The sequence below is a fragment of the Bos indicus x Bos taurus genome, chromosome 25 (genome assembly GCF_003369695.1).
Source record: "Bos indicus x Bos taurus breed Angus x Brahman F1 hybrid chromosome 25, Bos_hybrid_MaternalHap_v2.0, whole genome shotgun sequence".
In the NCBI taxonomy this organism is placed as follows: Eukaryota; Metazoa; Chordata; class Mammalia; order Artiodactyla; family Bovidae; genus Bos; species Bos indicus x Bos taurus.
The window spans coordinates 21,724,035-21,751,571 of NC_040100.1; the positions used below are offsets into that span (position 1 = coordinate 21,724,035).

General features: G+C 41.7%; 1 protein-coding gene across 1 annotated transcript in view; it reads left to right on the plus strand.

Moving 5' to 3' along the window:
• The window catches only part of USP31 (ubiquitin specific peptidase 31), an 83,291-nt gene that overhangs the window by 20,247 nt on the left and 35,507 nt on the right, over positions 1-27,537 (plus strand). The window contains exons 2-6 of the mRNA XM_027528050.1: positions 19,605-19,742; positions 21,023-21,111; positions 21,201-21,293; positions 21,965-22,100; positions 24,376-24,520. Of these exons, the coding sequence (XP_027383851.1) occupies positions 19,605-19,742; positions 21,023-21,111; positions 21,201-21,293; positions 21,965-22,100; positions 24,376-24,520 (601 nt within the window). The remainder of the gene's footprint in view (positions 1-19,604; positions 19,743-21,022; positions 21,112-21,200; positions 21,294-21,964; positions 22,101-24,375; positions 24,521-27,537) is intronic.

Below are 27,537 nucleotides of genomic sequence, written 5' to 3' on the forward strand. Positions count from 1 at the left end.
GCAACTGAACTGGACTGAGTCAGTTATTAACCTTATTATGCCCAACTTGTCCTGTTTTTGGCCATTGGGATAAGTTGCCTACCGAGTCCTTTTGGCACTATACTAGTAGTCTGTGATGTCAACCCAAAATACAGGAAGTTAAGATTTTCCAGGCTTATCTTATATGTTTCCTGCTCCAGATGTGGAATCAGTCATTTCTTTAAGGAGACTTAGTTCCTTTTAGTAGCAGATGGTTCTGAGAGGCCACAGTCGAGGCCATAGGGGTCTACCTGGTTTCCTGGGTCTCAGTAGACAGAGTGAGGAAACGTGTGATTTATAAGTCAAGAATTCATATTGATAATTTCATTCTTGATAAAAGTGAAAGAAGAGAGTGAAAAAGTTGGTTTAAAGCTCAACATTCAGAAAACTTAGATCATGGCATCTGGCCCCATCACTTCATGGGAAATAGATGGGGAAACAGTGGAAACAGTGTCAGACTATTTTTTGGAGCTCCAAAATCACTGCAGATGGTGACTGCAGCCATGAAATTAAAAGACGTTTACTCCTTGGAAGGAAAGTTATGACCAACCTAGATAGCATATTAAAAAGCAGAGATATTATTTTACCAACAAAGGTCTGTCTAGTCAAAGCTATGGTTTTTCCAGTAGTCATGTATGGATGTGGGAGTTGGACTGTGAAGAAAGCTGAGTGCCAAAGAATTGATGCTTTTGAAGTGTAGTGTTGTAGAAGGCTCTTTGAGAGTCCCTTGGACTGCAAGGAGATCCAACCAGTCCATTCTAAAGGAGATCAGTCCTGGGATTTCTTTGGAAGGACTGATGCTGAGGCTGAAACTCCAATACTTTGGCCACCTCATGTGAAGAGCTGACTCACTGGAAAAAACCCTGCTGCTGGGAGGGATTGGGGGCAGGAGGAGAAGGGGATGACAGAGGATGAGATGGCTGGATGGCATCACCGACTCAATGCACATGAGTTGGGTGAACTCCGGGAGATGGTGATGGACAGGGAGGCCTGGTGTGCTGCGATTCATGGGGTCGCAAAGAGTCAGACACGACTGAGCAACTGAACTGAACTGAACTGAATTTCATTCAGGAATTCAGGGTTTTTATTTAACCTCATTGATCGTATGTCTATATTTCTCCTAAGCTGAAAATCGTATTCTTAACCCTAGTGTAAATTCTTGTTTACATTATCTCACAATGCATTTATAGTCTCATCACAATAATCTCAATATTAGCACCAAACAGGATGAATATTTAAAAGTTTAATTTTTGTCCCTAGGATATGTCCTACTAGGACTGTGCAGTCATATTTTTGTTTTAAAGTTTCTTGGAATAGTTCTCAAGTGTGACTTAGTCACCAATGTGATATGTACATTCATTTGTTCTTTCTGCTTTTGGTTTTGAGGAATTGTTTTTTAGAATTTAGTTTTGTTGTGTAATTATATAAAAAATAAAATTCATTTGCCTGAGTCAGATATACAAAGCAAGATCTGTTCAAAAAAGTCTAGTTTCTTTTTTTTTTTTTTATTTTATTTTTAAACTTTACAATATTGTATTAGTTTTGCCAAATATCAAAGAAGTCTAGTTTCTGATGACTGTATTCTATTCCCTTCCTCTGTAAATTTTATGGTTTATTCTTTCAGTGTTTTAGTAGAAGCAAATATGTGTATTCATAATCTCTCTGACTTAAATAAATGTTAACACATACATACATGATTTTCTTTATCTTGTTTTCTTCTTGTAGGTAACATGGGTGCTTAGCAGTTGCCCTGCATAGCGGGTTATTTTGTGTACTCCTAACAGTGTAAGGTGGATATACATATTTTTTTCTGTTTTGTGGATGAAGAAACAGGCGTTTCTCCAGACCTTTCATCCTCTAATTCTCGTTATTCCCATAGTGTCAGGTGCTGTCCTTCATGTGTATATTCATGAGAGAGTGAATGAGCAGGGGACTCACTTTTGTATCTTCTCTGCTTTGAGCAATAATGGGAGCAGAGAAAGGACTGTTTTTAAACTGTAGGAAAGGAAATTCAGCCTTTTCTTTGAGGTCAATAGCTCTCTATAACTGGATAAGAACACATTGGTAGAAAGAATCTTTTTCCTGATTAGAGGTGGTCCCAGCATATTATAATGATATGTTTACTTGAAACATTATTTAATGTTACCCTAAAATAAGAGTTCCTTTTTGACAGTGCAGTGACAGCTTGGTAATTGTCCCTCATTTTAGAGTCTTTTATGAAAGTTATAATAAAGTAGGATAGCTAAAGAAAATGCCTTTAAAAGCAACAGCTCATGGGAAATAGCTACTAGTTAATGATTTCAGGATTTTAATAGTGACAGGAAGGAAGGAGGGTAGCCTCATTTCCCTGCAGGCAGGAGAGATCGAGGAGCATTGGCAGCTTTTTATCTCATATCCAGCAGGAGGAAGGGTTAGCTGAGTTAGAGACCTGTTGGTCGCTGCCCTTTGAGCCTTTATTGTGACGTCAGGCAGCTGGTTAGGCTGTAGTTACCGCCCCACCCGCTTTCTGACGTCTCTCTCCGGCTTCAGTGTCCGAGGTCAGTGCTGGGAGGAGGGTAAGGGCAGCCAGGGTACAGGTCTGCTTCTTTCTTTTTTTTCAGTTTTCCAACCAGGGATCAAACCTGTGCTCCCTGCATTGGAAGCACGAAGTCTTAACCACTGGATTGCCAGGGAGGTCCCTACTCCTTTCCTTTAGAAAAATCTATGAACCCATGGATTTTGAGTTTAGTCAGAATCCTGGTATGGTTGAGATGTTGGGGTAAGCACTGAGCCTCAGCTTCCTTATTTTCCTTTTTGTTGCCATGTGATCGTATCAGTCTCACAGACTGTGGTGTTTAACAACCTTTGGTTCCTTTACACCTGAGTGATGGAAACACTTTAGCAGGAAAACCCCACCAACCCAGCTTGTGAAAGCAAGCCTCAGTTCACTTCAGTCGCTCAGTCACGTCCGACTCTTTGCGACCCCTTGAATTGCAGCACGCCAGGCCTCCCTGTCCATCACCAACTCGCGGAGTTCACTCAGACTCAAGTCCATCGAGTCGGTGATGCCATCCAGCCATCTCATCCTCTGTCGTCCCCTTCTCCTCCTGCCCCCAATCCCTCTCAGCATCAGTCTTTTACAATGAGTCAACTCTTCGCATGAGGTGGCCAAAGTACTGGAGTTTCAGCCTCAGCATCAGTCCTTCCAAAGAAATCCCAGGGCTGATCTCCTTCAGAATGGACTGGTTGGGTCTCCTTGCAGTCAAGGGACTCTCAAGAGTCTTCTCCAACACCACAGGTCAAAAGCATCAATTCTTCGGCACTCAGCCTTCTTCACAGTCCAACTCTCGCATCCATATGTGACCACTGGAAAAACCATAGCCTTGACTAGACAAACCTTTGTTGGCAAAGTAATGTCTCTGCTTTTCAATATGCTGTCTAGGTTGGTCATAACTTGCCTTCCAAGGAGTAAGCATCTTTTAATTTCATGGCTGCAGTCACCATCTGCAGTGATTTTGGAGCTCCAAAAAATAAAGTCTGACACTGTTTCCACTGTTTCCCCATCTATTTCCCATGAAGTGATGGGACCAGATGCCATGATCTTCAGTTTCTGAATGTTGAGCTTTAAGCCAACTTTTTCACTCTCCATTTTCACTTTCATCAAGAGGCTTTTTAGTTCCTCTTCACTTTCTGCCATAAGGGTGTTGTTATCTGCATATTTGAGGTTATTGATATTTCTCCCGGCAATCTTGATTCCAGCTTGTGTTTTTTCCAGTCCAGCGTTTCTCATGATGTACTCTGCATATAAGTTAAATAAGCAGGGTGACAATATTACAGCCTTGATGTACTCCTTTTCCTATTTGGAACCAGTCTGTTGTTCCATGTCCAGTTCTAACTGTTGCTTCCATGGGAAAGGGAGCTTGGTAGGAAGAAGATGTTGATGCTTTCCAACTGTGGTCTGGAGAAGACTCTTGAGAGTCCCTTGGATAGCAAGGAGATCAAATCAGTGAATCCTAAAGGAAATCAACCCTGATCATTCCGCTGGCATACTTTGGCCACCTGATGTGAGGAGCCAACTCAGTAGAAAAAACCCGGATGCTGGGAAAGATTGATGGCATAATGAGAAGGGGATGACAGAAGATGAGATGGTCGGATGGCGTCACTGATTCAAAGGACATGAGTTTGAGCAAACTCCAGGAGATAGTGAAGGACAGGGAAGCCTGGTGTGCTGTAGTCCATGGGGTCGCAAAGAGTCAGACACAACTGAGTGACTGAACAACAACAAGGAAGAAGATGTGGAGACTTCTTCAAAAGGCCACTATAGTTAAGTGCTGAGGAAAAATAAATGTGTTCCACATAAAATTTTCTCTGGGTCTGGCCTTGTGACTCTGATTGTTTTGAGCTCACCTTTGATGATGTGTGCTGACCTCTTGAATTGTGGGTCGTTTTTGAAGGCGTGATATTTAAATCTCCAGTGTAACAATGCTGGATGATTCGCTGAAGTGTCTGTTCCCCAGAGGGACTCTCTCTGTGTGATATATTCTGCAACATTTTGTTGTCACCCTATGATCTTTTTTGAGTAATAGTAATAACCCATTCATCTGACTTTTTGAGGGAGTAAGTGTTTTATGTAGGTTATTTCCTGGATAATTATTTAAATATCAAGTCTTTAAAAGGTTAAGTTTTCCCTTTTTGATAAATGGCTTGATAGCATGTTTTACATACTCACTTTTTCAGGGAGGGAGTCCTGGACATTGTTTACTCTCTGGTGATTTAGAGTATTATGACTTCATCTGTTGCACTCTTCTGTAACATGGAGATATCTTTGGGGACAGTGGGACTGTGCGGGAATTGATAAAGGGTCCAGAATTGCTTAGATTGTTTGAATTCTTTCTTCTGCTTTTGGTAATACTCCTTCTTGCTCTCTTTCATCCTCTGTCACGGTCCTTCCTTAGTTTTCTCTTGCTTTATCCGGTTTTACTTTATCCTGGGCATCTGTACATTCCCCTTCCTCATTCCTGTGTCTTACAGTTTCTAATCTGCTTTTAGTTAACTAACCAGATAAATAGAATGGACTCAAGTAACACTAAATATTCTGCATTAGGGCCTGGGATCTGGCTAAATTAAGAAATCTTAGTATTTCCTTTTTGAAGTCATTAAAAAAAAACCTTTTTAGTGAAGTATGGCATACATACGGAAAAATGCATAACATCATTAGTGTACAACTCAATGAATATTAAATTCTAAAGTGATATTGAAAGACAGAAATGGTATGGACCTAACAGAAGCAGAAGATATTAAGAGGTGGCAAGAATACATAGAAGAACTATACAAAAAAGATCTTAATGACTCAGATAACCACAATGGTGTGATCACTGCCCTAGAGCCAGACATCCTGGAGTACGAAGTCAAGTGGGCCTTAGGAAGCATCTCTATGGAAAAAGCTAGTGGAGGTGATGAAATTCCAGCTGAACTATTTCAAATCCTAAAAGATGATGCTGTGATGGTGCTGCACTCAGTATGGCAGCAAATTTGGAAAACTCAGCAGTGGCTACACGACTGGAAAAGGTCAGTTTTTATTCCAATCCCAAAGAAAGGCAATGCCAAACAATGTTCAGACTACCACACAATTGCCCTTATTTCACACACTAACAAAGTAATGCTGAAAATTCACCAAGCTAGGATTCAACAGTATGTGAACTGAGAACTTCCAGATGTTCAAACTGGATCTAGAAAAGGCAGAGGAACCAGAGATCAAATTGCCAGCATCCATTGGATCATTGAAAAAGCAAAAGAGTTCAGAAAAACATCTACTTCATTGAGTACGCTAAAGCTTTTGACCATGTGGATCACAACAAACTGGAAAATTCTTCAAGAGATGGGAATACAAGACCACCTTACCTGCCTCCTGAGAAATCTGTATGCAGGCCAAGAAACAACAGTTAGAACCAGACGTGGAACAGCGGACTGGTTCCAAATTGGGAAAGGAGGATGTCAAGGTTGTATATTGTTACCTTGCTTATTTAACTTATATGCAGAGTACATCTTTTGAAATGCCAGGCTGGATGAAGCACAAGCTGGAATCAAGATTGCCAGGAGAAATGTCAATAACCTCAGATATGCAGATGATACCACCCTTATGGCAGAAAGTGAAGAGGAACTAAAGGGCATCTTGATGAAACTGAAAGAGGAGAATGAAAAAGCTGGCTTAAAACTCAGCATACAAAAAATGAAGATCATGGCATCTGGTTCCATCACTTCATGGCAGTTAAATGGGGAAACAGTGGAAACAGTGAGAGACTTTATTTTCTTAGGCTCCAAAATCACTGCAGATGGTGATTGCAGCCGTGAAATTAAAAGACGCTTACTCCTTGGAAGAGAAGTTATGACCAACCTAGACAGCATATTAAAAAACAGACACATTACCTTATCGACCAAGGTCCATCTAGTCAAAGCTATGGTTTTTCCAGTAGTCATGTATGGATGTGAGAGTTGGACCATAAAGCTGAGCGCCAAAGAATTGATGCTTTTGACCTGTGGTGTTGGAGAAGACTCGAGGGTCCCTTGGACTGCAGGGAGATCAAACCAGTCAATCCTAAAGGAAATCAGTCCTGAATATTCTTTGGAAGGACTAATGTTGAAGCTGAAGCTCCTATACTTTGGCCACCTGATGTGAACAGCTGACTCGTTTGACAAGACCCTGATGCTGGGAAAGACTGAAGGCAGGAGGAGAAGGGGATGACAGAGGATGAGATGGTTGGATGGCATCACCGACTGGATGGACATGAGTTTGAGCAAGTTCTGGAAGTTGGTGATGGACAGGGAAGCCTGGCGTGCTGTGGTCCATGGGGTCACAAAGAGTTGGACCCGACTGAACTGACTGAACTGAAAGTGATATTATCAACCAGATCAGGAAATGGGTTGTCACTAGCTGTCCAGAAGCTCCCTTTTTTGGCCCCTCCCAAAACCTATCCCCTCCCTCTTCCCCAAAGGTAACCACTTTCCTGGCTTCTAACAACATTGATTAGTTTTGCCTGATTTTGAATTTTACTATAAGTGAAATAAAAATATGTTTTTATTAAAGACACTTTACTGAGATATAATTTATATACTGTGTACTTGCCCATAAAGTGTAGATAGAATTCAGTGATTTTGAATATATTCACTGAGTTGTGCATCTAGCATCTCAATTTTAGGAGGTTTTTATTATCCCCAAAGAAACCCCATATCGATTAGCAGTCATTGTTCATTGCCCCCAACCTCCCAGTGCTAAATGTTCACTAATCTGGTTTTCCTATTCTGAACATTTCATAGAAATGGAATCATTCAACACATGGCCCTTATATTTGACTTCTCTCACCTAACCTGATGCTTTTCAAAGTTATGTTGTACCATGAATCGTAACTTCATTCCCTATGATGGCTGAAAAATACTCCATTATATGAATACACTATGTTCTGTTTATGACACTTGTTGATTGACATTTAGATTGTCTCTTCTCTTTGACTATTAATGAGTAATGAGGCTGTGGTAAAGAATCCACCTGCCAGTGCAGGAGACACAAGAGACTCGAGTTCGACCCCTGGGTCAGGAAGATCCCCTGAAGTAAGAAATGGCAACGTACTGCAGTATTCTTGCCTGGAAAAGCCCATGGACAGAGGAGCCTGGTGGGCTACAGTCCATGGGGTTACAGAGAGTTGGACAAAACTGAGCGACTGAGTGCACACACACACAAATACTTAACTACAAATTTTTGTGTGGAAATATGTTTTCATTTCTCTTGGATGTATACCTGGGAATAAAATTTCAGGGTCATATGGCAACTCCAAGTTTAACTTTTTGAGCACCTACCCAACTGTTTCCACAGCATCTGCACCATTTTACATTCCCACCATCCCTTGTGTAAGGGTTCCAACTTCTCTACATCCTCGTCAATATTTGTTATTGTCTGTCTTCTAGTATAGCTATCTTAGTGGGTGTGAAGTGGTATCTCATGTGGCTTTTATTTGCAGTAGGGAGTCTTTTGTGTCTGGTTTCTTTCGCCAGAATTCATTATGAGTAACCTCTCTTCTGGTAAGTGTAATATCTAAAATATTGTAGAAAACTTGGAAAATATGTAACAGTTGAAAAAGGAAAATTGAAAATGTGTAAAATTTGTTTAGCATATAACTTTCCCCCCCTTTTTTATGTGTTTTAACGTAATTGAGATCAAACTATAATTTTGCACTGTGTGATTGTCTTCATATTGTATTATGTGAGTCATTTTTTTTAAACAACTCTTTAGATGAAGGTTCTAGTACCTATTTTTGGATTGTTTCTGGTTGCAGCAAACGTATTTTTAGCATAAATTTTTGTTTTTACTTTTTTTTCAGGATATTTAGAAGTGAAATTCCTGTCAGGGATTATCTATTTTGAAGGTTCTTAAATCATGTTGTTCCTTCATTTTTGGAAGGGTTGTGCCATTAGCAGTGTAAGAATGTCTGTCATACCCCACTTTTGCAGGAAAGAAATCCTGAAGTTGATAAGTGGGAAAGAGCATTGTATTGTTTTAATTTGCATTTCTTCATTGATAGTGAAGGTCACACAGCTCCATCTGTTCTTTAAAGTGGGAGGACGCCTATATGAGAGTGACACTGAGAGAATTTAGGGAATTACCTGGTTTGAATTTCACAGACTTCTTTTGTTTGCTCTGTGTCTTCACATACTCTTTGAGTTAGCTTTCCTGTTCTACAGGTAGATGAATGAGTCCTGTACCGACTGTGCGTGCGTGCATGTGTGCTGAGTCCCTTCAGTCATGTCTGACTCTCTGCGACCCCATCCACTGTAGCCTGCCAGGCTCCTCTGTCTGTGGGATTCTCCAGGAAAGCATACTGAAGTGGGTTGCCATGCCCTCCTCCAGGGGAATCTTCTCGACCCAGGAATCAACCCTTGTCTCTGGCATCTCCTGCATTGGCAGGCGGGGACGCCTCCCTGTACTGACTAGCATTGGCTGAAATTGGGGCATGTCAGACCAGGTCTAGACTGGAAAGGTTCTAGCACTTTCCCCGGGAAAGCACAGAGCCCGAATAAGCTGGAGGCTGCCCCTGTGGTGGTTGTGTGCTGCCTGCTTCCCGAAGTGAGGTTGAAGGAACCCGCGGAGGCTGGCCAGATCTGGAGGCTACAGCCGTGTGTGGCTTCCTAGTCAGCCTGGCTTAGCTGTCAGGCATGCACAGTGCTGGGCGTGGAGGAGAGTGATATGGCAGGTCCGTGACTTGAAAGCCTCTTTAGCCAGTTAAAATTTATTTGGAGTGCTCTAGGTTTATGGCAATATGAATGTGTAATTCATAGTGAAATTTACTGGGTCTCTGCTTATGAATAACATCTCTTGATTACTAGTAATTGACGTTTTAGTTATCAAAATGCAATCAGAATATTGATTCAAAGCAAGATTATTTCCAGAATAATTTGAATCCCTTTATAAAATTGTCTGGTGAAAAACATTTTAGATCTGATTATCATCAAATACCAACATATTCAAAGTCAAGAGAACGTATACTTTGCTAGTGAACACACACACTGATTATGGAGGAAGGTTATTTGGCCTTGGAGTAGTTCAGGGCCGCGTGCCTCCCCCACTCTTGGCTTTCCCACACTGTTCCACCTCCAATTACGTGTAGGTCCCTTTGTTGTTGTTGTTCAGTCACTAAGTCATATCCGATGCTGTGACCCCATGAACCATATGGCATACCAGGCAAGAATACTGGAGTGTTCAAGAATACTTCTCTGTTCATGGGGATTTCCAGGCAAGAATTCTAGAGTGGGTTGCCAGTTCCTTCTCCAGGGGATCTTCCTGGATCAGGGATCGAACCCCTGTCTCGTGCATTGACAGGCAGATTCCTCACCACTGAGCCACTAGGGAAACCCATAGGTCTCTTTACTTCCACCCCAAAGGGGAGTGACACTCGGTTGAGAACATCAGTGGCCTCTGTGAAGGTGAGCAGGGCCATGTGCTGAGTTCGTAAGCCAAGCCCCTGTTGCCTCCTTGTCTTCCCACCACTTCATCAGGAAGCTGCGGCTGCTGCTCTTTTTTTCTCTTCCTAGAGCTGAGCTTTCACCTCCCACCCCGCAAGCCCGGAGGCCTAAAAAGGCCCCTGGTGGGTGGCTGGAGGCATAAATTCTTTTTTTTCCTTTCTCTTTCCCTCATTTTTCCTTGGTCCTGGTTGCTTTTACCCCCACTGGTAAGATCCAAAGGTTGATTTTGGTTTTGGGTTTATGATTAATAAGGCAGGAAACTTTAATTTAAAACTCCCAAGATCTGTCTAGCCGAGAAAAAAATTCTTAGCATAGTGCAGCCTGACTGTCAGGGATTTGGGGCCAAAACCTCAGCTAGAAGTAAGGTCTGTGTTTGTTTTGTTGTTGGTGTGTTTTTTTTTTTTCTTGCCAGCCCTTTCTGTGAATGAGAGTTGGTTCCTTGGCCAAAATACTAGGGTGTACTAAGATCACCCTGTGTACCACTTGGTTATCGTTATCAACAAATTCATTTAGAAAATGTGGAAAGCAGTGAAATATGTAAAGGAAAAATCATTCCAAACTTGCTCCTTTATATTTACAAGGATAAAAAGCTAAAAGGTCTTTAAAAAATGTTTTTTCAGAGTTTGAAATCAAACTCATATGTAGTTTTGTATCTTCTTTCTACTTAATTTTATTATATATTTACATTTTTGTATTTTCTAAAACTTTGAAACGTTTGTAATGTTCTGCAGGAGAAATATATAGTAACTTCTTGGATATTTAGATGGCTTTTCCAGTTTCTGTTTTGAGTGCATTGATTTATTTTGGTTGTGCTGGGTCTCTGTTGCTGCGAGAGGGCTTTCTCTGGTTCTGAGCGGGCGCCCCTCTCTAGTTGCAGTGTGCAGGCTTCTCAGCTGTGGCTTCTCTTACTGTGGAGCATGGACTCAGGGCCCGTGAGCTTCCATAGCTGTCGGCACAGGGGCTCAGTAGTTGTGGCTTGCCCGGTTTAGTTGCCCATAGCGTACGGAATCTTCCCAGACCAGAGGTCAGACCTGTGTCCTCTTCACTGGCAGATGGATTCGCCTCCACTCTACCACTAGGGAAGTCCCTGTTTTGAATTTTAGCTGTTAAAGATGATTGCATTTCCCATATGATGACCTTTTAGTCACATCAGGGCTTGGGTGTTTCCTTTTTTGATTGTGTTGATAGTTAGCTAAAATTCTCCCTCTTCCTTCTTCTTCTTCTTTTTTTGTTAAGTTTTTTAAAAAGTTCTATTTTACTATAGTTGGGAAGAATCTTAGATTGTGTAGGAAAATGTCGAGGAGACTAAAAACAAGACACTTGAGTTTCTTGAGTTAGTTGATCGGATGCATAAACACATTTTGGTGACCCAAGTTGACTTTGGAGTTGGCTCGGCTTGGCCAGTTAGAGGGTCCTAGGACGGATGGAATGACGACATCAGAATCATCTCCATCAGCAGACCAGCCTGAGCGTTATAAGGTGAACGCTTTCCTTTATATTTGCTATCGACAGACAGATGCAGCTCTCCCAGGGCAGATGGTCGACTCTCGGGTTTGCTTTCTGTAGCAACCGGGGATTCTCAGGCAGGGCATATTTCTTCACATGCTGCAAGCTGATCTGCTGACATAGTCCGAATTCCTCCTTACTCCTTAAATAATAACATTTCAATTAGATAGACTGCATTTTTGTTTCTGGGCCATATTTCAGTCATAGGAAAAAAATGCTAATTAGAACAAAACAGACACTGATTAATACAGATTTATTTAAAAGCAAAGAAGCTCCCAGAAGCCTCAGGCTTGGTGCAACTGGAGGTCAGTCTCCTGCGCGTGTTTTGTCTGCATTGAGACTGGCGCTCAGAATGAAGAACCGTAAACCCTACATGATCCTGAGTTGTATAAGGGAAGAAACCATTCATTGGAAAAAATAATAATGGGCAAAAATGTTTCAAGGCCATTTTAATCATATGTGGGCTTCCCTGGTGGCTCAGCTAGTAAAGAATCCACTTGCAATGTGGGAGACCTGGGTTTAGTCCCTGGGTTGGGAAGATCCCCTGGAGAAGGGAAAGGTTACCCACTCCAGTACTCTGGCCTGGAGAATTCCATGGACTGTGTAGTCCACGGGGTTGCAAAGAGTTGGACAGGACTGAGCGACTTTCACTTTAATCATATGAGGTTGGAGAATAGTGATAACATTGGACAAGTTACTTTACTGAGCCCAAGGTTTTTTGTCTGTAAATAATGATGTTAATATTGTACTTAACAGCCTAGGGAATTTCTGGGGATTAATTTTTATAGGAAATAACACCTATAAAACAATTAGTACAAAGCCTGATACATTAAAGGCTCTCTAGTATTAACTTGTTATTATTCTTTGTGTCACATACTGTATTTGCTAGGTTTCTAGGAAATAATATTGAATAAGACATCCCCGAGCAGTCTAGTGGTAGAGACAGATATGAGATTATGTATCCTGGTGTTTTGAATAAAATGCAGTAATTGATATAATGCAGTTAGGACAGAAGAGCCTCCTGTAAGTTTTTAATGCTTTTGGGACTGAAAATTTAGTGTTTTTTTTAGCATGGCATGCTCTTTCTCAGTCTTGGCTTCACATTAGAAATAGAATTGTTAAATCACATTTGAAAAACAAAACTGTTGATGAACAGGCCCCACCATTATCCTATGGCTGCTGCCACTTACGGTTTTTATTTGTTGAATAAATTTTCCCAGGTGATTCTATTGTACCGCCATGGGTCAAGAGCCAGTGCCTTAGGTATTTCCTTCTCTTTTTCTTTGGCATTTTCCAGGATTATACTATACCATAGGCTAATTCTTTGCTTTTTTCTTGACTTTTAAAACTTACATGATGATAGGTATTTAGAGTTTAAAGTGCTTTTGTGATTTCATGAAAGCCTCACAATGGTAAATTTAAAAAAGTATTATCATCCCCGTTTTGCAGAAAAGATAGTCAAGGCTCAGAAAAACTACACATTAAGTAAAAGTTGGGCTTAAACCCAGGTATTCAGAATCCAGTCTTTCTGTTTCTACTGCATTTCTACCAGAAATATTCAACCAGTGTTTAAATACTTGAAGGTGTTCTCTTGCTGCTGTGTTTTCTATTGATACAGCTTTATGATCTGTTGAAAAATCTTGCTCATTGTTCATCTAGCTGAACCACTTGTGGTCTATTTCTTTTATTCTGGCTCTAATGCTCTCGACCATACTTCCAGCCTTAGCTATAATTTCTTGAAATGCACTAGCCATTTCTCAGTCCTTCTATTACAACTTTTTCTTTTATAAAAGAATAATAAACCCTTTCCTAATTTTTATTTCATCAGTGAGTCCCTGCCACCAAGTTGTTCTGGTATATATTAATTTAATACTGAAAACTGGTAACAATAAGTATCCCTTGCTGTCCAAATCTGTTTTCGTTTCTAAATTTGGAACTTGAGGACTTGGACATAGGGTACACCTGTGCTTGAGCTACGCTTTGTTTGGCTGTCAGTCTGGAAGGATCAAGGAGCTCTGTACCAGAATAACTCACTCTTCCTTATGGCCAAACGTGAGCACGTGAACAAGTGGTATGTGGTGGTCTCTACAATTCTCCCCGAGTTGTCTTTCCATCCTAGAAGGAAACTCCTTTCCCGTCGCCTCCTTCCTCCTCTTCTCCACAGGGTCCCAGCTCCATCTTTCTGAGGAAGGAGAGGGAGCAGAGAGAGACCTTGTGGGGGTGGGAGTGGAGGGCATTCCAGGTGTAGGGACCATGGAGGCCGTCCAGTCTCTTTCAAGGGTGGTAGTTGCCCCGGCTGGCTTAGTCCTGAGGGCCTCTCTGCCTCGTTTGCGCTGTTATGTGAATAGACCTCCCCACCAAAGGTGAAGACACAAGGAGGAAGGGCTGGATGAAGGTCACAGAGAGCCCTGTTGAGTGTGGCTGTGTCCTATACCCTGGCATGGAACACTTTGTCTGTCACTGTTTTTTTAATGGGTCGTATCTGCTTTTACGGTTTTCATCAATTTGTACCAGTTGCATCCCCTATGTTTTTAGTTTGTTTTTCATCAGCTTAAGTGTCCAGAAGGTCAGATATAAGAGCTGAAACTTTTCTCAGGACAAGTGCTTATCGTTCTGTTCTTTCCAGCACAGCCCAGAAACCAAGTTTCAGTTTTAGATCTTTCTCTTAAAATGTAAATATATTGTCCTCCCAAGTTTTTCTGTTCTTTTCCAGAATCACTGAAAGTAAATTCTATGTTCCTTCTGGCATAGAACCAAGGAATGTGAGTGGTGATTTGGTTTGATGAGTTTTGGCAAACTACCTTTTCTCCAAAAGAGTAAGCCAACTCCTAATCGTTCATGTCAGATATTGCCACATCCATTCCCCATGGAAGGAAGTCACTAATAGCCATTGCTTTGTCATCTTTTTGGAGTCAGTTAAAGGATGTCTTAAACCAGTTACTGTCTTTTCCCTGGAGCCCAGGATTCTGCTGCTTCAGTCCTACGGCTATATGGAATGAAAGAACCTCATGTCTAATTTTTTTTTTTTTTAACTCCAATTGGATAGACTTCATTCTTTTTCTTTTCTGGGCCATGCTTCCAACTCATTTTTCCCCCCCTTTAAGGGAGAAAAAACATTCTCTGTAGTTCTAGACCTTAAGGTTTTATTTGAAGGGTGAAGAAAATTTTTAAGAGGTTTGAAGGCCCTAAAAATGTGTTTTGACTTTTACTCATTGTTTAGTAACTAGATGTTAGGGATCTTCTAGAATGAAAAATAGGAGTGATGGTTAGATTTATTTATAGTGGTACATAAATATTTAAAGCAGCAGTTTCCAGTTTAATGTTTTTACAAATCAGCCTCATACCCAGATTCTGCAAAGTAGACACAGATGTGTAAGGTTAATTTTAAGAAGGTTCATACTCTGTCATAGAAGTGGCAAATTTATGTGATTTCTCAGATGGTAGAAATATTTACAGATGACATATTCTAGTGATAATCAACTTTTAAAAAACCTGCAAAACTAGAGAAGGATTAATTTTATGACATCAAATAAACTAAGACTTAATTAGGAAAAAAAATGATAAAAGACAAACCAAAACAGTGTCAGATGAGGCCCCAAAGAAAAACCAAATCACTTGCTGGTATTCTAGGGGCAGAGTTTGGGTGAAGATGTGAGATGCCAGGGTCTCTCTGCTGGTGCAGCTCAACTGCTTCATTGTGTGACCAGCAGTCAGCTTCAGTGAGTTCCCCGAGATAGCCAGCGGTGTGGGGCAGAGCCGTGCTGGAGCCCAGGCTCCTTGACCCCTATTGTGTTTCTTCTTCTGTAACACACATCAAAGGATGGTTACTAGATTATTCTGTGTTTTGGTTTGTCTGGGGAAGAAGTGAAATGGTCCCAGCAGTCCCTTGGGTCTCTGCAGTGGGAAGAAGTCACCACTGTGAAGGGGGAAAGGAGCCTTTATGTTGTGTTTGTTCAGTGAGGTTTCCTGTAAAATCCCCTTTAATTTGAGATGCAGTGATTTAGGATGGGCTTGGCCCTAGAGCAGTTTTGGCTGTAGTTAGAGAGGGCTGTTGCTTGTCGAGTCGTGCCCAACAAGAATCTTGCTGAGCAGCTTCAGCACGGCACCTTTTACGCAGCGATTGGAGAAGTGCTGGATGAGTCGAAGTGATAATGGCAGGAAGCGTAAATCAAGTTTCATGCAATCTTGATAAAGAATTGAATGTTGTCCCCACCCTGAATTTGATGGACACTGTGCATAAAATATCTGTTTTGACACATAGAGAAGCGTTTTATTTCTGCTAATTTGTCTCTTAGAACGCATATGCTGGGAACTACCCCTCCTCTACTTTGGAAGTAAATAAAGGAGAGGGTCTTGAGCAGAAGCTGGTTATGCTGCCAGCATTTTGTGTGCCTCATCTATATGCCAGGAGGCTTGTCTTTATCCCTGCTGAACCTAAAAGTTCCTCTTGGCAGTTGGCCTCTGCTTCCTCCACAAAACAAAAACAACGTTCCGTGCCGCCCTGTCTATAACGTCTCTGAATCCGTAACTATCCTTGCCTCCTCTGCTGTCTCTCCCCACTCCTGTTTAAGGCAATTCCTCTGCCTCTTTTCTGAGTCCTTCCTTCTCCCCTTTTTGGAGAATCCTTGCTTCAAGTATGTCCTTTCTGTTAGCTTCTTCCCTCAGCACTTAAGTCCCTCCATCCCGTAAGTGCCCCCTCTGGAGAACTAGAGCAGCTTTCTTCCTTCCTTTTATAATGAAGCTTCTTGGATACAAAGAGTGGTATTCTTGATACTGTTCAGTTGCCTTACCTTTTCTTCTCCTTGACCCTCTCTGATCTGTGTCACTGAAATGGAGCAGGAATCAGTCTCTCAATTTGCTGTTCTGAAGTGTCCCCCTCTGTGTTTGTCGTACTTGGCTTTCCTTCGGTGGTTTGAGTTGTTTCCATCTCCTTTAGGGTTTCTTCTCCCTCAGCTTGTGTGGTGCCACTCTCTTCTGGCTGCTCCATCTGATCATCTTCTTGGGCTTCTTTTCTGGGACTTGTCCGTTCTATGATATTTGGTCCCAGCTGCCCACCTTTTCTCATTAAATGTTCCCTGGATTATTTCTTCCATGCTCATAGGATAGGATGTCTTCCCTGTGGCTCAGATGGTAAAGACCATGCCTGCAACATGGGAGACCCAGGTTCGATCCCTGAGTCGGGAAGATCCCCCTGGAGAAGGGAATAACAACCCACTCCAGTATTCTTGCCTGGAGAATCCCATGGCCAGAGGAGCCTGGAGGGCTACAGTCCATGGGGTTGCAAAGAGTCGGACACGACTGAGTGACTGACACTTTCACGGGATAAGTGTACGTGCTCTGATTGAACTTACCAGCTCAGATCTTTTCCCTGAGCACCAGACCTCTCCTCATTGGGGATCCTGTGAGTCCCTCAGACTTAACCTGTTCAAAGTGCCGCAGCCCCCCGTCTCTTCCTCTGTTCCCAGTTTCTTTATCCACTGAAGTCAGAAGCGAAGAACCTGGTGTCGTCCGGGTTTCCTCTGCGTATCACCCAGTGTAGCGCCATCACTCGTGGGTTTCTCTTCCCGCCTGAGCCAGCTGCAGGCTCACCTGCTGCTGCTGCTGATTCCTTTTCTTTCTTTCTTCTTTAACTGATTCATGTTTCTTTGCTAGGAGGTCTCCTTCTTCTGTGGATCACATTCTTCCACTGTCCATCACAATGACTCTAGTTTTGATTCTGCTAAATGAGAAAATAATTATGGCCACAAGCCAAACCATTTCAAAATGGAGTAAGATGTGAAGTATATGAAATGCTACGGGGGGATTGAGGAAAATGAAGACTGAGAAAGAAAGAATTAGATTCGGTGACTGGGTGGTGTCAGACCTCTGGGTGAGTTCTGTAGTGCAGTGATGTCTTTACCCACACCCACTCCCCCTTTTTTATACCTGCTTCTGAGGTGGTGTCCGCATGGTATCCTTCAGGTCACACAAATTCTTGTTTGTTACCAGGGTCCTTCCTATTCCTTGTTCACTTTATTCAGTCAGTGAGCTTTGCCCATGACACCTCCATATTCTCTTCATTTGTGTCCCTTTGAATTTTTTCCTCCTTAAATTCGAATTTTATAAATCATCTTTTTGTTACTCACATTGAATTTGATCATCAGTTTGTGATGGTTCTTCTTCCTAATTAAAGATTTATCCCTTTTCATCTGTTATCATTATCTTAATTAGAAAATACAATGGACAGGTGTTCTTTGACTTACTTTGTCATTCTTCAACTTTTAACACTGTTGATCACTCTCTCCTTAGCTGTCTGCTCTTGACTCTTGGGACTTCATTATCTTGATTTTCTTGCCACATCTTTGATGGCCTTTTCTTGGTCATCTTTAAGGACCTCCTAAATAGAGCAGTCCTCTGGATTCTGTCCTCTGGCGGATGGATCTCTCATGATCTTGTCTGGACAGTGTCAGTCATATTCATGATTTCAAGGACCACTCATCCCTTCACCCTGAAATCCTTGTCCTGAGCACAGACTCTTTCATTGAGTGCAAGACCTGTTTTTTTCAGTTGCTTACCAGGTATGTCCATTTGGAGGTTCCAGATAACTTCAGATATAGTGGATTCTAATCCACTATACACATACACACATATACACTAAACACATCACTCTCTTTTCCAGACTTATTCCTTTTTTTTTTTTTTTTAATCTTGTCATGATGAAGGGAACCAGCAGTGGCCCATCATCCAGATAAAGACACGTGAATGACTCTAATGCCTCCTTCCTCATTTTGCACATTCGTTAGGTCACGTGCTTGTGTGTGCCAAGTCACTTCAGTCGTGTCCAACTCTTTGTGACCCTACGGACTGTAGCTGTCCAGGCTCCTCTCTCCATGGGATTCTCCAGGCAAGAATACTGGAGTGGGTTGCTGTGCTGTCCTCCAGGGGATCTTCCTGACCCAGGGATCAAAGCCCACGACTCCTGTGTCTCCTGCATTGGCAGGCGGGTTCTTTACCACTTGCACCACCTGGGAAACCCTCATTAGGTCACAAGTCTTATCAATTCTGCTGCCCCAGTTTTGAAATCTCTCTCCAATTTGCCCTCACAAACTTAGCTTAGACCCGTATTCTCGTCTCGTCGCTTCATTTGTCTTCTGACTGTGCTTCCTTTGTGCAGTTGTCCCCCTTCTTTCTCCCTGCTTTCAAATCCATTACTGATAGCTCACATTTGAGTGCTTGCTATATGTCACTTATTTGTGAAATGTTTTGCATGTATTCACACTTAACCATCACACTAAACATTTATTATCCTTTTTACTTTGGAGCAAAGTAGGCCCGGCCTCACCAATAGTGAGCGGCAGGACAGAGATTGAATTCAGGCTATATGCTTCAGAGCCCGTGATCTTAATTTTACTTCACTGCTTTACCTGCAGCCTTTCACTGGCTACTCCTTTGCAAAGACTAGAATCTTTGGAAGCAGGTCACTGTCATGGTCCATATTCAAGGTGGTAGGGGTGGGTTGTGGGGGTTAAGGTCCAGCTCCTGGAGGAGAGATTCGTGACACATTATTTAGAATTCTTCTTTAAGGGAGATTTGTCTCTTCCTACTTATTTACTCAGTCATTTACCTTATGTGGACTTATTTTATACTTTGGCTTATCATCCAACACTGTAATACTTTTACCAATTCTCATTTTTTCTTTTACTTTTTAAAAAATTGAAGTTATAATTGGCATATAACATATTAGTTGCAAGTTAACAATGATTTGGTATTTGTAACAGTTCTTATATTTAAGATGTTCAGGTTTTAACCATGTTTTTTTTTTTTCTATTAGTGAATTAGAAGTGAATTTTTTTTCTATTAAAAGTCTTAGCATGCTGTTTTGATGGTTTCCTTTAGATCCATGTTCCTAAAAGTAGGATTGTTGGGTCAGTGCATTTAAAAGTTTTTGGTGCACAGGTGGGGCTTTTATGACTGTCTGGTTTCATATTTACTGTCTTTACAGGAAGTACTCACTAACACCCTTGAGATCTTGCATTCCTCTTTGGGATTATGGATGCTTTATCTTTAAAGCCAGAAACTCACTATTCATTCTGATTTATCTACCCGTGTAGAGTATTGTGTCAAAGAATGCACTGCAGTATCGGGGAAATTCCCAGCACGATGCCCAGGAGTTTCTCCTGTGGCTTTTGGACCGAGTTCACGAAGACCTCAATCACGCTGTGAAGCAGAGTGGCCAGCCTCCTCTGAAGGTAAGGGCACGCCCCCGGGGCAGTCAGGGAGTGCTGAGCTGAATGGAGGAAGGAGTGAGTGCAAATTCTTCCAAACCTCTTCTGAGTAGTTGTAGCAGTTTGTATTTAGTTAATACTGTGAAATTGACTGAGTTTTGTGGATACTTAGAGGTTGTCTCCCCCTGCGCCGCCGCCGCCACCACCACCGCTGCTGGCAGTTGTCAGGAACGAGAGTCACTGTCTCCAAGGAGCTTACATTCACGAGAGGGGACACATGTGCCTGTATACCTTTAGACTGACATTAAACTCAGTAAACTGTCTTTAAACTGTCTTTAAAGCAAAAATTTGCCTTCTATTCCAGTGAGACATAGTCTGTAGATCACTGGAATGTGATCTCCACACAATCAAAGAGGAAATGTATGGATGTCTCTGCTGTTAGGATTAGATTTGAGTGTCGGAACTGAACCCTTAGAATCTTCTTACTGAAAATCAGTGATTCATTATCAGTTTTTTTTTTTAATGTAGTCTTAATATGACAGACAAAATGGTTTATGTAATGGAAATAAAGTGAAAGTGTTGTTCTCCTCTCATAGCTTTAAAAAACTTTTGATAATTCTATTCTGTACCTCAAATTTTAAATTTCTAGTTTTGGTGAGCTGTCAGATCATTCTGATTCAAGGGCCTTTGTCCCTGAACATTCTGTACTGCCGTATGACTGTGCGCTTGTGGCTGCCTCTCCCTCCAGACAGAGACGCACCCAAGATCAGGCGCTGTGTCTTACCTCTCTTTGTATCCTTATGCCTTTTGCAGCGCTCTCTGCACGTGGTACCCGATGCTCAGTAACTAACTGTGGTGGCGGGGAGGGGGATGAAAAGCTTAGGTAAAATGTGAGTAGAATGATTAGGCCTAAGTAGGCAGCAGAGCTAATAGGTGCTAGAGAGCAAATTCCCTTTAGGCAGGAATTGGTACTTTTGAATGGTTGAGATTATTCCCTGGATGAGGTTGGAGGGAGCCTGTTGAGTGCTGGAGGAGGATTGCAGCGCTCGGGGGGAAGGACTGCCCAAGGGCCTGGATGGTGTGGCGAGACGGACAAGTGCTGTGTCTGGGAGAGCCTTGTGAGGCCATGAGTCCATGTGACCCACGTCCTGGCAGCTGTGTTCTGGTTCCTTGAGCAGATGCCTTTCCCTGAAACATCTGGATCTGATGCAGATCTGGTAAAGGAGGTCTGGGACATTTGTGACATCATCAGTCAAGACCTGGGGCTTCTAGTCTGTGAAGTTGTACTTTATTTTTTTTTTTAGCCACCATCAGAGACTGATATGATGCCTGAGGGACCATCTTTTCCTGTCTGTAGCACTTTTGTACAAGAACTTTTTCAAGCCCAATACAGGTATGAGCAAATTAAATTTCCCTTATGTTGTCTGCTTATATAGTTCGAGGTGATCTTAATGGGAGTGTCTTACATTCTTACTTTTGAAGATCTTCTTTGACGTGTCCTCATTGTCAGAAGCAGAGCAACACTTTTGATCCTTTCCTCTGCATTTCTTTGCCAATTCCTCTACCCCACACAAGGTAAGAACAGAGTTAATCAAATTAAAACTGTGTTCCTATATGTTCCTTTTCTTCCGTAGCCGCCTCTATTGGGGCTTCTTATGTATTTAGACAAGTAATAGCATTAGTGATAAATTGAATACAGGCATTATTAAGGCCTTGCAGAAATTTATAAATGCCAGTCTGAGCCAGTAGGGTCGACAGGTACACGGGACAGGCAAGTCTTTTTGGTTGGTCTGGTTGTACTCTGTTCAGCTGGTCGTCCACCTATAGTATGGGAGCTGGAGAAGGTTGTCGAGTGCCTCCTAGAGCCTCTAGAGACCTTGCGTTACACTTTTAAATTAGCTGTTTTATTTGAACTGTTCCTCAAAATTTCTAGGAGTTAGGCTGTTTTAAAGAAACCGCAAAGCACAGGACCAAGTATTGGTACGCTGTATGGTTGTTTTATAAATACTGCCCTTTCCAAAGCATTCTTTGGTGCTCTCACAGGAGTCTGTGGGCACACGTCCATCTCCTCCACCATTGTGAGCCAGTTCTCTCGAGTTATTGATTATCGCTGGATAGTTCTGCATAGGTCCAGCTGAAGGTGTGGGTTTGCTTTAGTGTTGTTGATTTTATGTCAAAGTTGTTTTGCTCGTTCATTTTAGTTGAAGTAAGCGACTAATAAGAAGATCTGACTTTGATCTGCACAGGCCTCTCTATGTCACCGTAGTGTATCAGGGGAAATGCTCTCACTGCATGCGGGTTGGCGTGGCCGTGCCTCTGTCTGGGACTGTCGCCAGACTTCGGGAAGCAGTGTCCGTGGAAACAAAGATCCCCACTGATCAGGTAATAAGCTTGCTAAGGCCGATGACATACGAGCCACAAAAATGTTGCTTTCTCTTCTTCTGGAACTTTTTTTTTAACAGTTCTCAGTCAAACATGATTGGATAGAAATTTAAAACTATGTTGCTTCTACTGTTAAAGGAAAGATAAAAACATCAAGATCCAAAGGAGAAAAATACACACAAAAACTTTTAATTCTTCATTTAATTGTGTATATATATATTTAAAAGGAAAAGCTGTGACTTTACACCAAGACCTTCTTTCAGCTTTGTTTATAGAGTATAATTAATTAAACCACCACCACCTTAAATCATTCTGTGGATGCTCATGTGGGCCACAGGAAGAGCATCCTGTGGTATTTGAAGGTCAGAGAGGCTTAGAAAACCCAGCCAGTTGTTCTTGAAAATTCCTTCCCATTATGGTGAAAAGAATGAGCCTATTGCTAGTACTGTACGTACAGGGGTCAGTGTGGTTTATTTTCTGATTAGAGTGTTTTACCTTGTTTAGATAAGAGAAAGGAAAGTTGTAACCCCCTCCAACCCCCCACCTTTCTTTTTTGAGTGAATATTTGATACACAGTTGTATTGACCCAGAATAATTTGGCCTGTTTGTGACTTGACATACTTTTACATACCTCTTTTACTCAATTCACTGTTAAGAGTTTTATTGGGGTAAAAAATTCCCTATTTAATATTTACCAAGGAAAGATGATTCAGTGGCTGAATGGCTTTTCGCTAGATAACTTCTGAATGCTGCTATGTAATCATGTAAATAATGAAGGTGTTTTGTATTTTGGCCTCCTGTGACCTCATCTGGGAAGTATTGCAGTAAAACAGATACCACCAGCAGTGTTGCCCTGATGCAGCAAGTATTTCATATTTTCATAGGCCAAGTCCTCGAAGATTGATAAAATGTTCGTGATTTTCCTTACTTTGAAATGCTCGTTCATTCTTTCTTTTTGTTGTAAATTCAAGATGAGGGGAGAGAGAGAGAGGGAGGCTTCGGTGTGTGTCTGAGGCTAATCTGGTTGTATCTTTAAAGCCTCCAGTGCTGTCTAGCTCTTTTTGCATTGTTTAAGTGGGTGATATAATTACAGATTTGTTTTGACCTCAGCTTGCTGGAGAAAGTGAAGTGTACTTGCGTGTTCACCTGCAGGAAGACAGTGTGTTCATTAAAATCGTTAGAAGAAAAATGCGAGAGGACTGTTTTTCCTGGATTGTGGACTATGCCACCAAGCCCTTTTCACCTCACTGACTCCTAGTATATTTGTGATAGTAGAGGGGGCCTTAGGAGCCCAGTCCAACCTCCTCATCTGAAGGAGGCCCAGAGAAACCATGTGACTTGTTCAGGGTCACGGGGCTGGTTGGTGGCAGGCCGGAACTGAAACCTCTTGAGGCCTGGCCCAGTACTTTTTCACTGGACGGGGCTGCTGAGCATGTCATGAGGTCTCTACGTGTCTCCATTGTCTTTTTCCCCATCTTTTATTTTTCTTTTTTTATGAAGTAGTCAGCCATTTCAGAAGCTTAATAAAAGTTAGTAAAAGTGAAAGTACCTTGTATTAGGATCTTAGAACTAAGGCTTATTAACTTTAATACTGTGTTGTATATTCATTTATATTTTGTCTTGTGCATATACTTTATTTACTATTTTATGAAAATGGAACCGTGTACTCATACTTTTCTTTTCTGACTTTCACTATTTACTTAGGAGATCTTTCCATGTTAGTGCAAATATATGTAGCTTATTCTTTGAAAGAACTTTATAATTCCAGTAGAACTATAGTATAGTTAACTAGTTCCTTTTGTTGGGCATTTGAGTCGATTTACTTTTTTTTCCAATACAAATCTCCATGGTTATTTGACATTTTTTAATCTGAAAAGAAGAAAATTTAATGGTAGAAAATCTCAGAATCAGATGTAGACTCTTATTGCTATGAGGCTGGATAGTTGTATAACCTTAGGCAAGTCACTCCATCTCTCTTTAGTTTCTTCTCCCTGTGAAACAAGGGCTTTAGACTTTGTAAGCGCTGACTCTCTTCACCAAAGCTGGATTTAGTGCCCCAGCACTCTGAAATCAGTTTGTTGTTATAAAACCACAGAGGATATTGTGCTTCCAAGATTCTCTTATTAAAGGCAGATCGCCCGGGCGTGATGAGATGTTTCCAAGCCCTCAACTCCCCTGCAGGCCTGCTGATCTGGAGAAGTTCACAGCTGGATTAGGAGATCAATTCTTACTGACTTTCCAGTTACCCAACTATTTGCATTTTTCCCGTTTTTAGATTGTGTTAACAGAAATGTACTATGATGGGTTCCATCGTTCCTTTTGTGACACAGACGACCTGGAAACAGTCCATGAAAGTGACTGCATTTTTGCCTTTGAGACTCCAGAAATATTTAGGCCTGAAGGAATTCTCAGTCAAAGAGGTAAATGAGCATCTGTTTCCATAATACCACCTGGGTTTGCAGGTTTAACAACTGTCTACTCTTTTAGCTTATTGTATGATGGTATAATTTTTTGAAATTGTGGTGAAATACACTTAACATATCTTTTTATGATGGTATCCATTTTAGGTTACATATTTCCCTGGAAGAAGGTAATTCTTGAAAAGAACTTTGTTCCTGGCCTTAGGTTCTTCAGCTCCTAGGGCTTCTGTTCTTTTTACTCTACTCCAGTGGTTGTCAAGGCATCAGTGTCACCTGGGAACTGATGAGAAATGTAAATTCTTAGGTGCCCCTCCAGACCTACTGAGTGACAGACGCTGGGGGCAGAGCCCGGCAGTCAGTTAACAGGTGATTCTGGTGCAGGTGAGAGTTGGAGAGCTGCTGCTCTACCCAGTCTTACCAGTTTTTTGCACTGGTGATTTTTAGAACTAAACTCTCCTCTAGCCCCTACTTATCTTCTGGTTGCGTACCCTAACTTTCAGCGGCCCACTGGAATCTCTGCTTGGAGCCCACGGCCATCTCACACTGAGCATTTCTTTCTTGCTCCTCTTGGGTTTTTTCTGTGGAGTATCACTGTCCTCCTTCTCACCCAAGCTTGGCCCAAGCACTTTTCTCTTGGATTTTGACTTAAATTCATAACTGATCAAATACTCTGTAGTTTTCCTGTTCATTCTACTGCTGCTGACACAGTGTAGACCAGTCTCAACTGGGCTTTTCTAGAAATTTCTTTACCCCTGGGCTTTCTCCTGTTCAATTATTTCTTCACAGTGCTACCAGGCTTATTCTTACATAGAGTTCTGATCATGTTACATGCTTATTGATGTCCCAGTGGTTCCCCTTTGTCTGCAGTTAAATCTAAATACCTTGGAAGAATGCCTGGTCCCTTTTGTCTGCATTTAAATCTAAATATCTTGGATGAATGCTTTGCTTTTTTTCTAGCCTCTCTACTATTAGGTTGGTGCAACAGTAACCACAGTTTTTGCATTGTTGAAACTGGCCATTTGATAAATTGGAATACATTCTAAATAAATGTGGTGGTTACTTTATACATCATTTTAATATGTGTTTCTTGCTTTGTGTTTTTTTGTTTGCTGTTTATTTTATATTTATTTTAGACTATGGAAAGCATGTTAGACAAAAAGCAAATTTTAGCAATTTTCTTATTTGAGGTCAAAATGGGTTGTAAAGCAGCAGAGACAATTTGCAACACCAACAGCACATTTGGCCCAGGAACTGCTAACAAATGAATAGTGCAGTAGTGGTTCAAGGTGTTTCGCAAAGAGGATGAGAGCCTAGAAGATGAGCCTGGTGGTCAGCCATCGGAAGTTGACAGTGACGATTGAGAGCCATCATCAAAGCTGATCTTCTTACGACTACATGAGAAGTTGCTGAAGAACTCAGTGTTGACCATTCTATGGTCATTGAGCATATGAAGCAAATTGGAAAGGTGAAAAAGTGCAATAAGTGGGTACCTCATGAGCTGCCTGGAAATCAAAAACATCGTTTTGAAGTATTGTCTTCTCTTATTCTACACAGCAATAACGAGCCATTTCTTGATCAGATTGTGACTTACGACGAAAAGTGGATTGTAAATGACAGCTGGTGACGACCAGCCAGCTCAGTGGTTGGACTGAGAAGAAGCTCCAAAGCACTTCCCAAGGCCAAACTTGCTCCAAAAAAAGGTCATGGTCACTGTGTGGTGGTCTGCTGCCCATCTGAGCCACTTGAGCTTTTTGAATCCCGGCGAAACCAGTACATCTGAGAAGTATGCCCAGCAGTTGATGAAAGCTACAATCCCTGCAGCCAGTATTGGTCAACAGAAAGGGCCCAGTTCTTCTCCACAGCAACAACTGACCACACTTTGCACAACCAACGCTTCAAAAGTTGAACGAATTGGTCTACAAACTTTTGCCTCATCCACCACATTCACTTGACCTCTCGCCAACCAGCTACCACTCGACAAGCATCTCAACAGCTGTTTGCAGGGAAAATGCTTCCACAACCAACAGGATGCGGAAAATGCTTTCCAAGAGTTTTTATGCTACAAGAATAAACAAACTTATTTCTTGTTGGCAAAATGTGTTGATTATAATGGTTCCTATTTTGACTAATAAAGATATGTTTGAGCCTAGTTATAATGATTTAAAATTCATGCTGCTGTTGGCTGCTGCTGCTAAGTCACTTCAGTCATGTCCAACTCTGTGCGACCCCATAGACGGCAGCCCACCAGGCCCACTGGAGTGGGTTGCCATTTCCTCCTCCAGTGCATGAAAGTGAAAAGTGAAAGTGAAGTCGCTCAGTCATGCCCGACTCTTAGCGACCCCATGGACTGTAGCCTACCAGGCTTCTCCGTCCATGGGATCTGCCAGGCAAGAGTGCTGGAGTGGGTTGCCATTGCCTTCTTGCAAATTCATGCTACAAACCCTTAATTATGTTTGCACCAACCTAATATATTCCATCTTCTTTCCATGTACCCTATCCAGATTTACTCTTTATTTCTTGAACATGCCACATGCTTTTATACTTTCCCTCCTGTTTGCTCTGCTGAAAATTCATTTCTGCAGCTCTCATTAACACCTTCTCTGTCTCCCCTAAGCACACATTCCGATCTCCTCATCCCACTCGTCCTAAGCAGCCACTGTTCTGCTTTCTGTCTCTGTAGATTTTTTTAGTCTAGATGTTCATATGAGTGGAATCATGTAATACGTGGCCTTTTGTGACTTGTCTCTTTCACTTAGCATAATGTTTCCAGGTTCATCCATTATAGCATACATCAGTCCTTCAGTTCTTTTTATGACTGAATATTATTCTGTTATGTGTATATACCACATTTCCTCGATCCATTCGTCTGTCGATGGGCATTTGAATTTCCACCTTTTGTCTTTTATGAAGTAGTGCTGCTGTGACCGTTCGTGTACAAGTATTTGTTTGAATACCTATTTTCAGTTTTTTTGGGGGGGGTATATACCTAGAAGTGTAAATGCGGGGTCATATGATAA